Raw genomic sequence first — 18,600 nt, 5'->3', positions numbered from 1 at the left:
ATGTACCATTTTGTATGATTGCTATCAACTGGGATCAATATTGGAGTAAAAAAAAAAAAAAAAAAAAAAAAAAAATGCCAGTATGAAAAATGAGATGGTGCATCTACACGTGCATACCTTGCCAATTATTTTTGCATAAGCTATTCTCCCTTGGGATATTTACTGATGGAATCCGTTTACTATTTGTCTAGTGAGACCACAATGAAGAAACTCAAGTAAACACAAACATAAAAATGAACGATTTTGTTTGTCAATTTATTAATTTTCTCACCTGATATTAACTGCTTTGCATATCATTTCCTTCTCTCTTCAAGTCATTTCTGCCTTGTTTGTCATTAGAACTGTTAACCATTTTGTTTGTTTTTTTTTTTTTTTTTTTTTTTTTTTTTTTTTTTTTTTTTTTTTTTTTTTTTTTTTTTTTTTTTTTCATGGTTGTCTCTCTTTTTCTTTTTCACTTACGCACACATATGCATGCACAGACAGGACAGGTAAAATTAATTCTCCAAACAAAAGAATTTGGCATTAATTTTATGACCCCTTGCAAAGATTAAAATCAAGATATAAAGCTACTAAACCTCCTTTATAATCCTTATTCCAATATTTTGACCCAAATCCTTGACATGATCTTAGAAAATGTCTAAAATTTAAGGCTTAAGCTTAAAGAGTCTTAAGAAATTGAAATTTTAATTTTCAAATAAGAGGTTGTGCTTATATTATTCCCTCTAAAAACACTTTAAAATACTTCAAATAAACTGAAATTTGGATAACATGTTTTAATTTACATCTCACTAGAAGGGAGACCCAATGTTGTCCGAGATTAAATGAGGATCATCAAATGTTCCCCCCTCGCATACTTTTGTCATCGAAATACAGAAATCGCCCATTTTTTAATCAAATTCATTGATTGCCTGCTCTAGTTAGAACCCCTCCTCTGCAGTGTGCAGGGAGGAAGCTTCACATGCCTCCCCACAGTGACTTAGTCCAAAATACATTGTAGTCTACATTGCACTGTAAAAGAATCTACTGTTGGTTTTATAAAATTATCTGTAAATAATTGCTTGCATAAAAGTTTAAAATACAAAAGACAAGCATCAAGGTTCAATTGTGCTCTAAAACGAAACATTCATTTCGAAAGTACCCCTGTCTTATCAAATAACCAACTGTTGATTTTATGAAATTATTTTTACATAATCACTTGAATCCTATGTTAAGCATACAAAAAAGTATTATGGTTCAATTGTGCTCTAAAAAAAGCATTCATTTAGAACACAACCCTGTCTTATGAAAGAATTGACAGTTGATTTTATAGGTTGGACCTTTCTGCTTGTGCGGTGATAAAACTTCTCAAATACCCTTATAATATTAAGTTGTATAAAAGTTATCTTTAATCAAAATTCCTTTTTTTAATTGGATTTTTGTGATTAGCAATTTCCTATACTTATCAGATGCATTCTGATACAAAACTTATGTAAGAACATACCCAGACACATCAAGTATCTTCATGTGAAATGTAAAAAAAAAATCGCCCAGTCATTTCAGAGTTCATAGGGAACTCTCTCACTCACTCACTCTCACACACACACACACAGTTCCTTTTATATTATAGAGATAGAGATAGCTGTTAAAATTTCACAAAAATCGGTTATAATTTCCACCCGTTTTACCCACTTTGCATAAGCCATGTTTGGACTTGTGTTCTGAAATTCATAATGATTGGTTAATTAGTTTAGGAATGAATTCTATACATAGAAATAAAAATATATTTTGGTTTAAGGATAAATTTGAAATTTTGCAAAGAAAAATGTATCTTATCTAATAATTAATGTATTATCAAACTTCAAAGTTCATCTCTTACAGCACATTTGAAGAAACCATCCTCGGTCTCCACAACTTTTAGGTGCGATCTGAACCTCAAACATGTTATGCATAGGATTGTAATTAGTCGAGTTGGAGGTCAGATATTATGATGGAAGTCAGTTCTCAAACAGACACTTCTGGGTTTTTCTGATTTGACACAGCAGAGTCCTGTTTCCATATGTATGGCGTTTCTGCAGTCACTCTCTCCACCCAGTATTTGACAACAGTTAACACTCAATATAGTCATCTGAATTGAGTCAAAGTTCCTTTTTGAAGATGTAAGGCGGTGTGACATGGTATGGAAACACATCTAAAATCCCTCAGTAAATCAGAGAACCTACAAGACTTCATGGAGATTGTCTTGCACATAGTGCAACTGACCCTGGCAGAAATTCTTCTCATCTCAGAACCGGGACATTCCTAGTTCAACTGGGTGTTTATCTTCAGACTTTCTTGGCTTTGATAAGGCAGTTCTTTTGGGCCTTGGTGCCGAGTAGTTGGCCTTTGCAACTTTTGCATAAAGGATTAACGAAGATCCTCATTTAATGCTTTCTTCATAGTCGTTGCTCTGATGCCCATCTTTCTCATAAAGGATTCTGCTGCACCGTTTTTAGCAGCTTTTCAACAAATTTTGTTGTGCAAATGCAGCCAGAACCGCTACAATAATCCTTCCCGTTTCGACATTTGCATCACAATTCTCCAGCTAGCTTTTCATGACCTTTGCGGATTCAAGGAGCATTGAACTGAAGCTAAAAAAATTTAACGTGTTTATTTGTTACTTTCTTCCAATAATCCAGTATTTTCCAGTCATCCATGGTATCTCACTAATAGTGCTTATCTATTGCACTTTATCACTATTAAAGTTCTGAAACTTTTTATTTATCAAAAACTATTGCAAACATTGTGTGTATACACACTGTTACATAAATTTTTGCAATTTTCATTTAAAAATTGCTCAATACAAAGATCTTTAATAACATTTTTTGCTCAAAATTTTATATTTTTTGAGTTATGTATGTAAAATCTTTTTGGAGTTTTTGCGACAGATGGTGTGACTCATTACTCAGACTATAACTTGCGATCAAACGAATCTGGATTGCAGTATCCCGTGCAAACCCCATTTTAGTTTGATAAACGAAGAAAGTTATTGGATTTTTTTTGCATTAAGTACCATTGCAAAATGCAAATTAACTCAAAAACTTTTTTTAGTTTTTTTTTTTTTTTTTTTTTTTTTTGTATTTAACAAGTTCTGTCATAAATGTTCAATATATTCAGATAAATTATAAAAAATGGAAGATTGCATTATATAAAAAATGCATTCACAAATTTTTTATGGTTTATCAAATGTTTTTCTCTTTAATCGTTTTATTTTTTGTTAGATGTTAATCCTTAACCGCCAAATTATACTTTCAAGTCGCCTTTCAAAAAAACAAAAACAAACTTATGGCTTGTCAGACCAACTGGTTTTCAAAGTACAGGTCTATGCATGGTTGAAGAAGTAGATGAGGGGTTTGTTTGTATTGCTGCATCAGTTGCAGGTTAACTTCCATCACATGTGGGTTTCATGATTGAAAAATTCATTTATTGCATTAAAAAATTTTGGCAGTTAAGGATATTCAGATAAATTGCAATTCTTCTAATGAAAAATTGTTAGATTTGGTTTGATTTTGAAAATGTTTTCATAAATAACTGAGAGCAAACATTGGAAATATAAATTTGGGATGTTAAGTACGTATAGTGATGTGGGCTGAATACTTTTGTTTAAAATAATTGCCAATGTGCCAATGTTTACAGAAAATAGTAAGAATAAAAGCACCACAAGGCATTACAATTGAAGGTATGTTGAATTTTTATGTAAACAATCAAGTTTACATGAAATATGTAAGATTTTTGTCCTGACCACATTCTTTTTATCAATGCGTTATTGCTTATTAAGGCCCAAGTGTTACTCTAGTATAAGGCCCAAGTGTTACTCTAGTATAAGGCCCAAGTGTTACTCTAGTATAAGGCCCAAGTGTTACTCTAGTATAAGGCCCAAGTGTTACTCTAGTATAAGGCCCAAGTGTTACTCTAGTATAAGGCCCAAGTGTTACTCTAGTATAAGGCCCAAGTGTTACTCTAGTATAAGGCCCAAGTGTTACTCTAGTATAAGGCCCAAGTGTTACTCTAGTATAAGGCCCAAGTGTTACTCTAGTATAAGGGCTACTGAGATTTTCAGCCAAACAATGAGACCAACATCTGGAAGATTGGAGAGCATGGTTGAAATAGAATGGAATTGGATTATTCAAGAGGATCACACACCAAGAATTTGTTGACATTCGACTTTAAAATTTTTAAGTCTAATTTCAACACACACACAGACACATACTAGCAGGCCACCCAGTGTTGCCCGATTGTAAAATATGCGTAAATATTTTAATTAATGCAGATTTCTAATTATAAACAGAAATACCGTAGGTATTAAACATAATGTTAAATTCCTTTTTTAAAAAAATAATACTCGCATGTGCATGTGAATATTGTTTTTTCTAAACAGTTCATTTCTTGTAAGTCAAAAAAAAAAATAAATAAATACTCAAGCCGAGATCAGAACCAAAATCTGAAAACAGTGAGTCGAGTAGCCAGCTTTACACGATCTCTAAAAAGTGTTTTCAAACCTATGATTCACGCATCCGCATTTGTGAAACAGTTGATAAACAGATAAAAATCCGATGATCCCCCTCCCATGTACAAATGTTTCAATTTTGATCCTTCAGCAACCCTTTTTTCCGGATGAAAAACGATAAAAAAGTTTTCCACGTGTCTGAATACTCTGTATACCAAATTTCAAGTCCATAGATCAATTTGTCGAGTATATAGGTTGAGAAGTGTCCACGCACACACATAATTCTCACTTATATATACAATAGAACCCACAGTATGGTGTTTTCAGATTACAATGTGGAATACGATGATTTTCCGTCCCCTGGTGACGGTATCTGCCCTGCCTTACAGTGTTATTTATGTTATTTGATTATATACATGTGTATTATATACTGTACTGTATTTTGTTAATTATTTTTAATATGTACTGTATAAAATTTTGCTTCTGCCCCGCCATACGGCGATTTCACCTTACAATCACAAACTCCGGAATGGATTAATGCCATATCCTGGTGTTGATATGGTGTAGATATATAATTTTGATTTCTGCATTTTAAGTGCAACTGTTTGTATTTCTCATACACTTGGTTCATCAGATAGTTTTTGAAATTCTTTTTCATGTTCAATTGCTCCTGTAATTACTGGAATAATTGAAAAAAAGGTTTGTGCATGTAAAAGATTCAAAGATTTTGTTTAGTTATTCAAATGCACACATTGGAATAATTTTGAACGAATATGCAGTTTTGTTCAATTTCTCATTTGAAAACAGATTGTGAATTTACATTTAGACAGTCTTTTTTTTTTATTCATTGTTTCTATAGTAACAAGAACGACTGTTTTTATTAAATCTCTCAATCTATGCATTTAGCAATTGGAACTGCCATTTGAAATTTAAACGTGATGATCGGACAGAAGTGGATGCCATCACCAAAAAAATAAAAATAAATTTCTATAATTAAAGTTAAAGGTTAAAAAGAACCCATCCATGGAATTTCTGTTTATATATAAAAGGCACTTTGTGTGAGAGCTCGTTCCCTATAGATTCCAAAACGGCTGGGCCGAATTTTATGAAATTCCATGCAAATATACTTTGTGTCTGGGAGTATTCTTAGAAAGGTTTTGTATCAGTGCCTTTGATAAGTATCGATAATCGTTAATTAGAAAATCCAATTAAAGAAGGAACAATTTCGTTTTGAACAAAGTTAACACCTTATAAGACCTAATAACATCACAAGTGCACTTAAGAAATTTTATCACTGCACAAGCAGAAAGACCCAGCATATAAAATCAACAGTTGGTTCTTTGAATAAAACAGGGGCATGTTAGAAATGAATGTTTCCATTTCAGGCACAATTGAATCATGATACTTGACTTTTAAATTTTAAACTTTATTTGAAGCCATTATATAAGTGTTATAAAATCAACAGCAAGTTCTCTACAGTGCAATGTAGACTACAATGTATTGTGGACTAAGTCACTGCGAGAAAGTATGTGAAGGTCACTCCTGGTGCACCAGTGTGACTCCCCAACTAGAGCATGCAATCAATTGATTTGATTGAAAAATGGGAAATTTTACTAATTTCAATGACAATAAGAAATTGTGTGGGACATTTGTTAATCCTTATTCAGTGCTGAACAATGTTGGGTCTCCCTGCTGCTCATTCATAAAATTCACAACAATTAACTGCAATTCAAACATGTGATACAAATAAATTCCAGTCATGAATGTTTTAAAATATTTTTTTATATATATATTTTGCTCTTTAATTATATGCAGGGGCACTTGGGTGATCGTCTCATCAGTCAAGTGTGATCCTGAATGAGCTTCACACTCGCCTGGCCTTAACCTGACACATAAAAATCTAGTCTTATCTCAAAGATAGTGTCTATCAAAAAACGATCCTCAGACTATTCCTGAATTAAGAGTAATCACAGTACAAATTCCGTTGTCCATTGTATCCAATGTGGAACTGCATATTTCATGCATATCATTGAACGGCAATAAAGCAAAGGCTGTTAAGTGTTTGTAGCGATGCTACCATCATTTATGTTAATGTGTGTACGTGCGTGAGGTGCCTTCAATAAGTTTCCAGATTTTTTTTGTATAGGCATTTGAAATTGTTGTAAGCTCTTGAAAATTCAATATGTTATTGCTGTGCAACTTAGATGACTGACCAATTTTTATGATTTCAGATTACATAAACAGCTACAGCAGGAATTGGAATACACCCTACTAAAGCTTGATTGTCACAGCTGGTGAATTTCAAAAATGCAATCTAGAAGATTTAGAAGAACGATATGCGATAAAATTCTGTTTTAAACTTGGGGAAAAATACCACATAAATGTATGGAATGCTTCAAATTGCGTTTGGACCATCTTGCATGAATCGAACATCAGTTTTTGAGTGGCATAAGAGATTCAAGGAAGTTAGAGAGTCTGTGAGGGATGAGAAGTGTGGGAGGAGTAAGAAATTCAGAACATCAGCGTTAATTGGCTAAATAAAGAATTTCATTGATAAGGACTGTCGTATGTCTGTAGAGACAATAAGCACACAGTTTGATATCAGTGTGGGGACTGTACACACAATTATTTGTGAGGAACTGAAGATGCATATTTGTGTGAATGCACCAGTTCACAATTCCATCCTTGTCACAAACTATTTGACCAAGATGGGCATCAAGACAGTTTTGCATCCTTCTGACCTTGCTCCCTTGTGACTTTTGATTATACCTTAAGCCCAAGAAAAACTTTAGAGGCTGTCGTTATGAGACAATTGAGATGAAAAGGCTGTGATGAGGGTCATTGACATGTTCCTACAAGAGGACTTCCATGGGTCCTTCCAGAAGTTGTTAGAACAGTACAATAGGTGCATTACAGCTGGAGAAGATTACTTTGAAGGGACTAGAGTTTCATGTGTGTACTATCAATAAAAGTAACCATATGAAAAAAGTCTTGAAACTTATTGAAGGTACCTCGTAATTATATAATCACATTTATGTACACTCTGTCAAAGATGACAGCACTCTTGTCCTTATCTAGATATATTACTAAAATATTCATATAAAATCAGAATTGCGTCAATGATTTAATTTTCATATATAAATTATCATTTCTGATGGCCTAAATAATTAAGGAGAAAGCACCAAGACTTTATATTAAAAGATTTTCTGAATTTAAGTTGAGGAGAAGTCTGTGATGCTTGTCTGATTTTTATTTGTTTTATTGTTTTTCCATCACTTGAAATGTTTTCAGCAGGAGGGTGGGGCTAGAAAAAAGGCACATGTTTGCCCTGGATAACTTTTGCACAGTGGCATGCAAGTACATACATTTACTTATATAAAAATGAATACACATTGATCTTTGATAGAATGAAGGATTACTATTTCATATACACATATGTTAAGTGACATCAGTCTGTATAATCTAATCGTATAGTAAGATTGAAATATTCTCTTTGGTTCCTCCCCCCCCCTCCGACAAAAGGAGGAGGATGGACCTGTAAATTTATCCTTGTCCGTTCGCCTGTCCGCACTTTTCTCAATAACTACACCTTAGAATTTTTAAAAATTTTGCACAAACGTTAAACATGATATGAGTAGAGCGGATTTTCTAGGGAAACTCTGGTTGCCCCCTTAGGGATGTCTTTTGGGTTAAAATAGCTAAAATTGACACTTTTGTGCTTATTAAAAAAAAATTGATGCCTTGGACTTTTATAAAACTTCCTGAAAAGTTGTAACTGGTTTCTATATGATTTTGTTTGTCTATACTTTGCGATAACTCTTGAGTGTGCCCCAGGGGCTCTTTTAGGGCTAATAAAAACACTCCATTTTTTTTTTTGTGCATGTCTATTTAGCAGTTTTCCATGGTGCTGAACTCAAATTTAAGTACGTTAAGGTCTTGGGGACTTTGGGGGCTAAATGGAGTGTGGAGGGGGGGGTGCAAATAATGTACTTAGTCATTTCTTTTTTTTTGCATGGTGCAGAACTCAAATTTATTTGTGTTAAGGTCTAAAACTGCACTGTTTGTTCATTTTCACCAGGATTTAACGTCACCTGGGGACTTTTGGGGCTAAATGGGGGGAGGAGTGAAGTTAGTCATTTTTTTATGCTTTGTTCAGTGTGCACTAACGGGGGACCATGCATGCTTCACTTGTTCTATTAATAAATCTCTCTCAGGATCAATACTATTAAGAAGAAAGGATAACCGCTACACCATGGCCATTTCTGATCACGCTATAGTGCTAATATAAAATGAGTTTCATTTTAGTTGATAAATTTATGATATACTGTTTAGTCATGTTTCTCTCTGTATTTTTTTAAAACTATTTTTAGTTGATAAATTTATGATATACCGTTTGTCATGTTTCTCTCTGTATTTTTTTAAAACTATTTTTGAAAAAAAGAAAAATGTACAAATACTGAAAGTTGTGAATAAAAGCAGCCGTGTGACTTTATAAGTAAACCACAGTAAACTTTTAGACACGGCTTGTTTAAAAGTAAGAAAAATAACTGTCCTGTATTTTAATTTTAAGCGATTTCTTTACTCATTTTTGCTTTAAATTTATACATTCTCAGGTAAAAATGGATAACAATTTTATCTGGAAAATTGTTTGCTGATCCAACATCAAGTTGGGAACCTCAGCTCTAAAGTAAATCTATTCATTTTTCTAACATTCTCCAACATATTTTTATCTGTAAGAAATTATTAATATTCATTTACAAAAGTAATGGATCTTTTTTTTACACACTAGCATAAAAATTGGCGAACCTATCTCATTCGCACACAAGCCAAATGTGATGATGTACAACATTCCCCTCGTTGTGTTTAGGAATCTGTAACTGGTAGAATTTGCTCCTATCCTTACAAAGCTATTCAATCATTATTAAAGGTAAAATCCGGATTTGTATTTCTATACACATAGATTCAAAAAAATTGTCAACAAACAAATGTATAGCAAATGTTATCAAAAGCAAGATAATACAAACCCAAAAATCCTTTCTATCTCCTTGGAAAATTTTGTCTGTTACTGAGTATTTCTTAATACTGGTGACAAATCTTCTGCCTTTCAGTACAGATGATTATCTTGGTAAACATCATTAGTTGTTTCAATCTGTAATAAATCCAGAAGTTGTCAATCATTTTAGCAAAATTAATCTTAGTTACAAGCAATATGGATTTTGTCCTGCAAGCTCAATTGCTGACTATAGTAGATCAGTGTTTTTACATTTACATTGATTATAGATCAGTGTTTTTACATTGACTGTACAAATCTGGACTCACAGAAAGGTAATAGTCAGAGAAATAACATGAAAATATGATTTTTCAGTTATGCATATATGCACACTAAAAAAACAAGGCCGATAGCCATTAGTCGCGTGCCCTCGTGTAATGAATGAATGTAGGATTGACATGAAATTCTTAAAGATAAACTAAAATGACCGAAAAATGGACTGAAATGACTTAAATAAATAAAGTAAATGACTTAGAATGACTTTAATGAACTTAAGAATGAATTGAATGACCTTAAGAATGACTTGAATGCTTAAAAAATAACTGGAATTCTTCAAAAACAACTTGAATGATCTGGAGAATGACTTGAATGGCTTTGAGACTGACTGGTTGTAAAGTGGGTGATCATTTTACATTAAATTAATACAGAAAAGTGATCCCCCACTTTATATCACAAAGTTACATAAGTACAGCATGTAGTAAGAACAGATACTACACTTTCATCTTGTTTATATAGTTTATTTCTATAATGAAAAATTTTACAATTAAAAGGCCAAGCACAAAAGTGTTACGGACTGACGGAGTGACTTAAAGAGTCGCTTGCATGCGACTAAAAAATTGCAATAGTCGATTCTTGTTACAACTTTTGTAAGAAGATAAAAATACTATACAGGTTGTTGAAAAAAAAAGTCACTATTTGTTTATATATGGTTGAAGTACTATCCAGTGTGAATCTAACTCTCGCTTAATTATACTGATTTGCTAGATTTTCTTAATCATTATCTCATTGTGCATCTAGTATTAATCGGGGTTCAAAGTTTTGAAAGCATCCCGAAAAAAAAATTTGAAGTGTGCTGAAACAATTTTTAAAAGGTTCCCAAAATCAAAATGTAATTTTAATCTATAAATGTTAGCATAATAATCAAGATTGTTGTTTACGTGGATTGGACTGTTTGCATTGTGGTATGTGTTCATTATTTTAGCAATAATGCTTTTCAGTTTTCTCGTGGCATGTTAATCTGAAGTTGGTAGATGACCTGAGAATTTGAAACTATATTTAATTTGCTGGAGTAGATTGTTCTCAACCTGTTGTATATTCTGCACTTTTGTGTGTCTTTGAAATATGTGATCATTTTTTCACTGTCATTTGCATAGTCATTAAACTTTACAAAACTCGTTCGATTATGCAGGACAGATAAAGCAGTGTTGCATCGTATAGTCCGCCTCTCCACATTTGCAGATGGTTGGATTGGTTTTGCAGCTCCATCTTGCCATACCGTTTGATAGTCTCATTCCTATTTTAGGGCAATTGAATATCCTTCATTGGATCCATGGTGCTTCTGAGCCAAAAAGAGTTTTAGAGGAAGATATTCTAAGGTCAGTAGGAGAGGGCCATTCTCTTGATCATTTTTTTACTGTTTTTTCACCACAAACAAAAAACAGTGCCACTAAATCATAAGGGATTACTATTTGGGATCAGATCTGCAGGGATACTATGTAGGGAGTTTGAGAGCGAGATGTCTGTTCACATTACATTTGAACTTCTGTCTGTCAAGACAGTCAGGGAAGAGTCTGGGATGGAATTCCAAAATCTAGCAATTTGAGGGAAGAAGCTATTTGAGTAAAAGCCTTTGACATCTAAGGATCTCCTATAGTGTAGGGGTGAGATTTTGCTGCTTGTTAGGGGTATTTACATTGAGGGAGTACTCGTGCTTGGAGTTTGTCCAAGCACTTACTATTAAAGCACTTGTAAAACAGTCACAGGAGTACCACATTTCAGCAATATCTATCTATTGGTGACCAACGTTAAAAATTAATTCGTTTTTGAAGAAGTCTCAGCATTAATTTAAGAAGGGATAAAAAATCTTTTTTATTGATAAGGACAAAGTTCTTAAAAGTAATTTCTGAGAGACATTTGCTGGGATTCCAAACGATTTAAAATAGTTTAAAACTTTTTTTTTTTTTTTAGCTTATCCAAATGACAAATTTTGAATACTGCCCCAAAGTTATGCCACAAACTCTGATATTAAGCAAAGATACTGAAAAAAAATTTTAGGACAAAAACATATGACTTCTGTTTGTTCCATTAAAAACATTGTGAATTGTTTTTTAATGACATTAATCTTATTTTAGAAGCCTTCAGAATATAATTCCCATTTGATATTAGAGAAGGTTATTATAATGACAAGCAGTAGAACTCAATTAGGCATTTATTGCGTTTTTTTGACTTCCATATGTTTATGTAGTCTTTAACTATTAACAAGTTCCAGATTGGTTCAATGTTTTCTTTTTTTTCTTTTTTCTTTATTGCATTTTTAAATTATGTATGTTTCAATAATTCAACGGATTTATATTGTTTTCTTTTTCTTTATCTCATCTCACATACCTCTGTCAATTAAAATATACCATAAGTATTACAATGGATGGTGAGGGGCGGCAATAAACATAGTATGCTAACATTTATTAATGGAAAAATCTGTTTTGAATTAAATCTGTGTGTGTGTATGTATGTATATAATATATATATATATATATATATATATACACAGTGATGATCATATTTATTGGCACGGTAAAATAAAAGTTAAATTTTGTCTAATAAATTCTAAAAAAGGGATTAAATTAAAGAAAATAACAAAGTATATTATGTATTTTTAACTGGCCTTTCCGATGCAGCAATCGGATTTTAGAAAAAATAAATAACAAAGGAACAACAAACATAATTGCAAAAAACCCTTGTTCAAAATTATTGGCACGATTTATTTAATAATCAATTGTATAGCCTTTGGCCTTGATTACCTTCCTCAGTCGCTTTTCATAGTTTACAACCAAGTTGTTGCACTCTTCAGTAGTAATTTTAGCCCACTCTTCCTGACAATAATCCTCCAATTGAATAAGATTCTTAGGCTTCCTTTGCATTACTCTCAATTTTAATGTTCTCCATAAATTTTCAATTGGATTAAGGTCTGGGCTTTGTGATGGCCACTCCAAAACATTAATATGATTGTCCTCAAGCCATTTCTTAGTCAGTTTAGCCGAATGCTTTGGGTCATTATCTTGCATGAACCACCAACGACGACCAAGTGAGAGCTCTTTAGCAGAGTCTTTCAGGTTTTCATCCAATATTTTAACATAATCTTCCTTTTTTATGCTACCTGTGACCTTAATAAGTCGCCCTGGTCCAGAGGCAGCAAAGGATCCCCAAAACATCAAACTGCCTCCACCGTGCTTCACTGTGGGTATGGTGTCCTTAGGCAGGAAAGCTTCGCCAGATTTTCTGTAAATATAAGACACTTTATTATGGCCAAATAACTCTATTTTCGTTTCGTCAGTCCATAGAACACGTTTCCAGAATGCAACATCTTTATCAATATGACGTTTTGCAAAGACTAGCCTTGCTTTCAGGTGCATAGGCTTCAATAAGGGAGTCTTTCTCGGACAACATGCTTTTAAACCAGCTCTCTTCAAAACTCTACCAACTGTATGTCGAGATACATTCACTCCAGAGGTGCTCTGTTCATCAACAATCTCCCCAACAGAGATCCTTGGGTTTTGTTTTACTTGTCGAACAATTTTCCGTTCATCTCTTGGGGAAAGAATCCTTTTTCTCCCTCTACCCTCTAAACTCATAACGTGGCCTTGCGATTTGAACTTGTTTATTATGGCTCTAACAGTGGATTTGGGAAGGTTTAGCTTCTTTGAAATCTTATCATAGCCCTCCCCATTGGTATGGCATGCTACAACAAGCTTCCTGACGTCTTCGCTGTGTTCCTTAGTTTTAACCATGGCGATTGAAAATTATAATTTAGTCACTTATAATAGTTTAAATAAATCGCTATCTAAAAATTATCTGAAAAAAATTATTCACTGAATTAGCGTTAAACAAGCATAATATGGCTATAAAAAAGTTCAGAAAGCACGTAAACCGGAAATTGATTGATATTATACTGATACTAAAAGAAAAACAAAGCCGTGCCAATAATTTTGAACAAGGGTTTTTTGCAATTATGTTTGTTGTTCCTTTGTTATTTATTTTTTCTAAAATCCGATTGCTGCATCGGAAAGGCCAGTTAAAAATACATAATATACTTTGTTATTTTCTTTAATTTAATCCCTTTTTTAGAATTTATTAGACAAAATTTAACTTTTATTTTACCGTGCCAATAAATATGATCATCACTGTATATATATTAGAATAATGTGATGAATTAGATTACAGATTAATGAATTTTATGGTTTCAAGTCTTACAAAACATTTTTGGGAGGTAATATTTTTGCATAAGACAATTCCAGCCAAATGAAATTGCTCTATATACTAGATAGAGCAAATTAAAATTTACAGTTTTTATATTTAAATTTCATTCAGAAAAATAATTTTCAAAATAAAAATTTATTGTTTGAACAAAAATACAATATTTATATTAATTTCCTTAATCCATGGATTTTCCATGTAGGCTTATCTCCCCAGGAAAAGTCATTACTAAAATATTAATTCTGGTTTTATATAATTTTGATATTTAGCACATACATTGAAAATATATTTTTAAGATTAAGGGAAAATATATTTTTAAGATTAAATGTCTTTAAGGGACAAAGAGAAAGAAGTGTTAAAACAAAAAAGATATGAGATTTTGGTATCCATATAGGATATTAATCCTTGAATAGAATAAAATGGTGTCATTAGGTTCCAGATTGATTGAAGATTGGTATATTGAAGGTAAAATCCAATTTCCAATTATATTCGATGAATCATCCAGAATAACATGCCATAATCCTTTATGAATGGAGAATTTTGAATTATTCCGTCTTATTTTTTAGTTATGTAACATCGGTAGAAATATGTTCTCTTTTTGTTAAGTGTTGAGACATTATGTTGAACAAAGATGGCGGTGAAGAATCAGTGCCGTTCCGATCTTGAGTCTTAAGTAATTCCCAGTAACAAAGATGGCAGCGAAGAATCAAATGCAGGTTTGTGACAGACACGACGACGAACTGATTGAATCCAAAATTCTACAATTTTTATAGTAACTTTGGAAGTTTTCATTTGTTAGTTATTATAATTTGTGGTTATAAAAACAATCGTCGAAATCGTTGGTGCCATACCCCCCATTAGTAGTCAAAAACATTTAGCACTTTTCACAACTGGTCAAATAAATATTTTAATTTAAAAAAATCATGATGAAATCATAATTGGAATTTTAAAACCGGTTACAGTTATATTTCTGCCGATCTTACATAACCAAAAAATGAGATGGAATAATTCTAAATTCTCCATTCGTAAAGGATTACAGCATGTTACTTGAATATACTTGAATTTTACCTTCAATATACCAATCTTCAACCAATCTGGAACCTAATAACACCATCCTATTCTATTTAAGGATTAATATTCTATTTGGATACCAAAATCTCATATCCTTCTTTTGTTCCAATCTTTTTTTTTTTTTCTCTCTGTCCCTTAAAGGGATTTAATTTTTAAAATATATTTTCTATATATGTGCTAAATATCAAAATTATATCAAACCAAAATTAATATTTTGCTAATGACTTTTTCTCTGAAGAGATGAGCCTACATCGAAAGTCCATGGATTAAGAAAATTAATTTAAATATTGTATTTTTTTGTTCAAACAATAAATTTTTATTTTGAAAATTATATTTTTTCTGAATGAAATTTAAATTTAAAAGCTGCAAATATATATATATATATATATATTAGTATTAATATAAAAAAAAAAAATTCTCAAGGTTTCAAAGAAATTCTTGAAAAAATGTGACCTAATTTTGGTTACGTAGCAACACTTGACACTAATAAAGACACTGATTGTCACCATCTAAGATTGGATAGTTATTTCAATTCAGCTTCCCCATAAACTTACCAACCATGAAATTGCCAAGGAAAGGCTGCAGTGGATAATGACCAATTTGTCACTATGACAAACATCAAAATGCTACTTTATAATGCATACATATATACGTATGTTGAGAGCACAACTGTTATGTATCCATCTAACAAAAAAAAAAAAATACTAATACTGTTGTTTGTTCAATGTATCTTATATATATATATATATATATATATATACACACACACACACACACACGCACACTCGTGAACAAAAAAAAAAAAATGGGTCAAACAAATTTTATACATTTTATTGCACTAAAAGCTATATTGAACAAAGAATAATTGAACAAGGAAACTTAAACGACTAATAACACAGAACAAGGCATTTACTTTAATAAATGCTTAGGATGGAATCGCATTCCCTTTTTATTTCTTTAGAAGATCAATCCTTTTAGACATGCTCTCAACCAAAGTGGAACACTGAAGAGGAGATGCTATTCCATTCACTTTGCGCAGCTTCCTACAGTTTGTCATTGTTCTCAAAAGTTCTTCCGACCAATGCACAAGATAATATGGACCAAATATTATCGATTGGATTGAAATTGGGTTTTGACCTGACCAATCACATCAATTGAATTATCAGAAAAACATTTTTTGTGACTCTTGGCCCATTTTTTTTTTTTTTTTGCTCATTAGTGTGTGTGTGTATATATATATAATGTCTTCATATCAATGATTTTCCTCTTGTCTGTTTCTATCAACCCAAAAATCATAAATTTTAGCAATTCATATTTCATTGAATGTTTCTGAATTCAAAGGTCATCAAATGTTAGGAACATTTTCTTCAAATGTTTCTTCCAATTCCATTGTTTGTAATTGGAATCTCAAAAGTTTGTTTTATTATTGTCAGTTTGTTAAACATCTGTTATGATGATGCTTATGCAAGAACATCTGCTTTCTTGAAGAATTATGTATGGCAGATGATGGGAAAAATAATCAGGGATAAAAAAAAAAAATCAATACTCTTCCAAAACATCTCATTCACAATACTGTGAAGGTTACTGGAAAAAAAAGAAATCTGAAACATTTTAAGACATTTTTCTTGGAAAATTCTTCCCTTGAAAACCAAACTAAAAACATAATTGGACAAAAGCCAAACAAACATTTTTATTTATTTATTTTTTTTTTTAAAGTAAAACTACTAAAAATAACATGAATGAAAGAGAACTACAAGAATCCCTCAACATGGCCAACAACACAGCTATTGGACCAGAAAAAATATATTACCAAGTCTTAAAATAATTATCTTTTAGAAATTTATGTATTTACAAGGTGCCTTTAAGAAGTTTCCAGACTTTTTTCGTATGGACACTTTTATTGATAGTACACGTATGTAACTTTAGTCCCCTTCAAAGTAATCTCCTCTGGCTGCAATGCACTTGTTATACCATGCCAACAATTTCTGGAAATTCTCATGGAAGTCCTCTTGTGTGAGCGTGTCAATAACCCTTATCACAGCCTATTTCATCTCCTCAGTTGTTTCATAATGACAGCCTTGCAGGTTTTCCTTGAGCTTAGGGAATAACTAAAAGTCACAAGGAGCAAGGTTTGGACTATAGGGAGGGTGAGGAACTGTCTTAATGCCCATCTTGGTTAAATAGTCTGTGATAAGGATTGAGTTGTGGGCTGGTGCATTCGCGCAAATCTTCCACATCTTCAGTTCTTCACAAATAATTCCGTGTAGTTCTCACACTGACATCAAACTGCACTTATTGTCTCTATAGACACACGACAGTCCTTATTCATGAAATTCTTTATTTGGCCAATCAATTCTCGTGTTCTGACTTACTCCTTCCACACCTCATCATCCCTCACAGACTCCCTGCCTTCCTTGAATCTCTTATGCCACTCAAAAACTGATGCTGATTCATCCAAGATGGTCTAAAAGTAGTCTTCCATACGTTTCTGTGGCATTTTTTTTTTTTTTTTACCAAGTTCAAAACAGAATTTTATTGCATATCGTTCTTCTAAAGTGTCTTCACATCCAGATTGCATTCTTGAAAGTACTAGCTGTGACAATCAGGCTTTAGTAGGATGTATTCCAATTCCTGCTGTAGCTGTTCATTTGAACTTTAAATCATAAAAATTGGTCAGTCATCTCAAAATGTATAGCAATAACATATTGAATTTGGAAGAGTTTATAACAATTTTAAATGAAGCCTGGAAATTTGTTGTAAGCACCTTGTATAATTGATTTTCTATTTTCTTTTTCTAGGGATTAAAGAGATGGGTTATGAAGTTGTCCGATTTCAAGGGGATGTTGATGAAGAATTGATCTGTGCCATCTGCAGCGGTGTTCTTGAGGATCCACTTCAGGTGAGTTTTTATTCCAAGTATTTTCTCTTGTTAAACATCACATTACTTTTGCTCTTTCTTCATCTTTCATTGCATCTCAAAGCAACTTTACGCTCTCACCATCAACTCTTCATTTGTTTACTAACTGCGTAACAGCCGATTTGTGGTATCCAAGTTAACACAGCCCTCCTCATCTTGCCGTATCCTTTCAGATAAGTCCACTTGAGTGGGAATCTGTAACAAGAGATGAAGATGAACACTTACCAGCTTCAAAGCAAAATAGATGTTTCGCGTATAGGACAACCATTTTTTCCACAGTTCATAATTAGTTTTTGGTGAAAGTGCACTTGTTGACCACCAGGAGAATTATCTTTAAAAAAAAAAAGTTGCTTGCTAGAGTTTATATCGGGTGTAATTGGGTTCATTGCAAACGAATGTCACATTTACAGTTTTCGCTGACAGGAAAAAAAAACTCAAACCCTAATAAGCAACTTTTTAAAGATAATTCTTCTGGTGGTCAACCAGTGCACTTTTACCAGAGTTTTTTTACAGTTGAAACTAATTTTGCATGTACTATACGGGGAGAAGAACAACTGATTTTAAAAATTAGTTCAAAAACAATCAAGAGAATTTTGGAGATTTTGTGTTTATTCTGAAGTTTTGACTGTC

The 18,600-nt window shown here is 32.5% G+C and overlaps 1 protein-coding gene across 3 annotated transcripts in view; it reads left to right on the top strand.

The window, feature by feature from the left end:
* The window catches only part of LOC145285834 (E3 ubiquitin-protein ligase NRDP1-like), a 275,090-nt gene that overhangs the window by 150,490 nt on the left and 106,000 nt on the right, over positions 1-18,600 (top strand). For 2 of the 3 annotated variants that reach the window (XM_080134268.1, XM_080134269.1), the window contains one exon: positions 17,852-17,952. In XM_080134268.1, the coding sequence (XP_079990394.1) occupies positions 17,863-17,952 (90 nt within the window). In that variant the 5' untranslated portion in view covers positions 17,852-17,862. Of the gene's footprint in view, positions 216-17,851; positions 17,953-18,600 lie in introns of all 3 variants that reach the window. The other variant, XM_080134270.1, reaches the window with a different exon arrangement.

The sequence above is a fragment of the Euprymna scolopes genome, chromosome 10 (assembly GCF_053919585.1).
Source record: "Euprymna scolopes isolate OS-2025 chromosome 10, ASM5391958v1, whole genome shotgun sequence".
Lineage (NCBI taxonomy): Eukaryota > Metazoa > Mollusca > Cephalopoda > Sepiida > Sepiolidae > Euprymna > Euprymna scolopes.
This window is presented reverse-complemented; position numbering and strand designations above follow the sequence as displayed.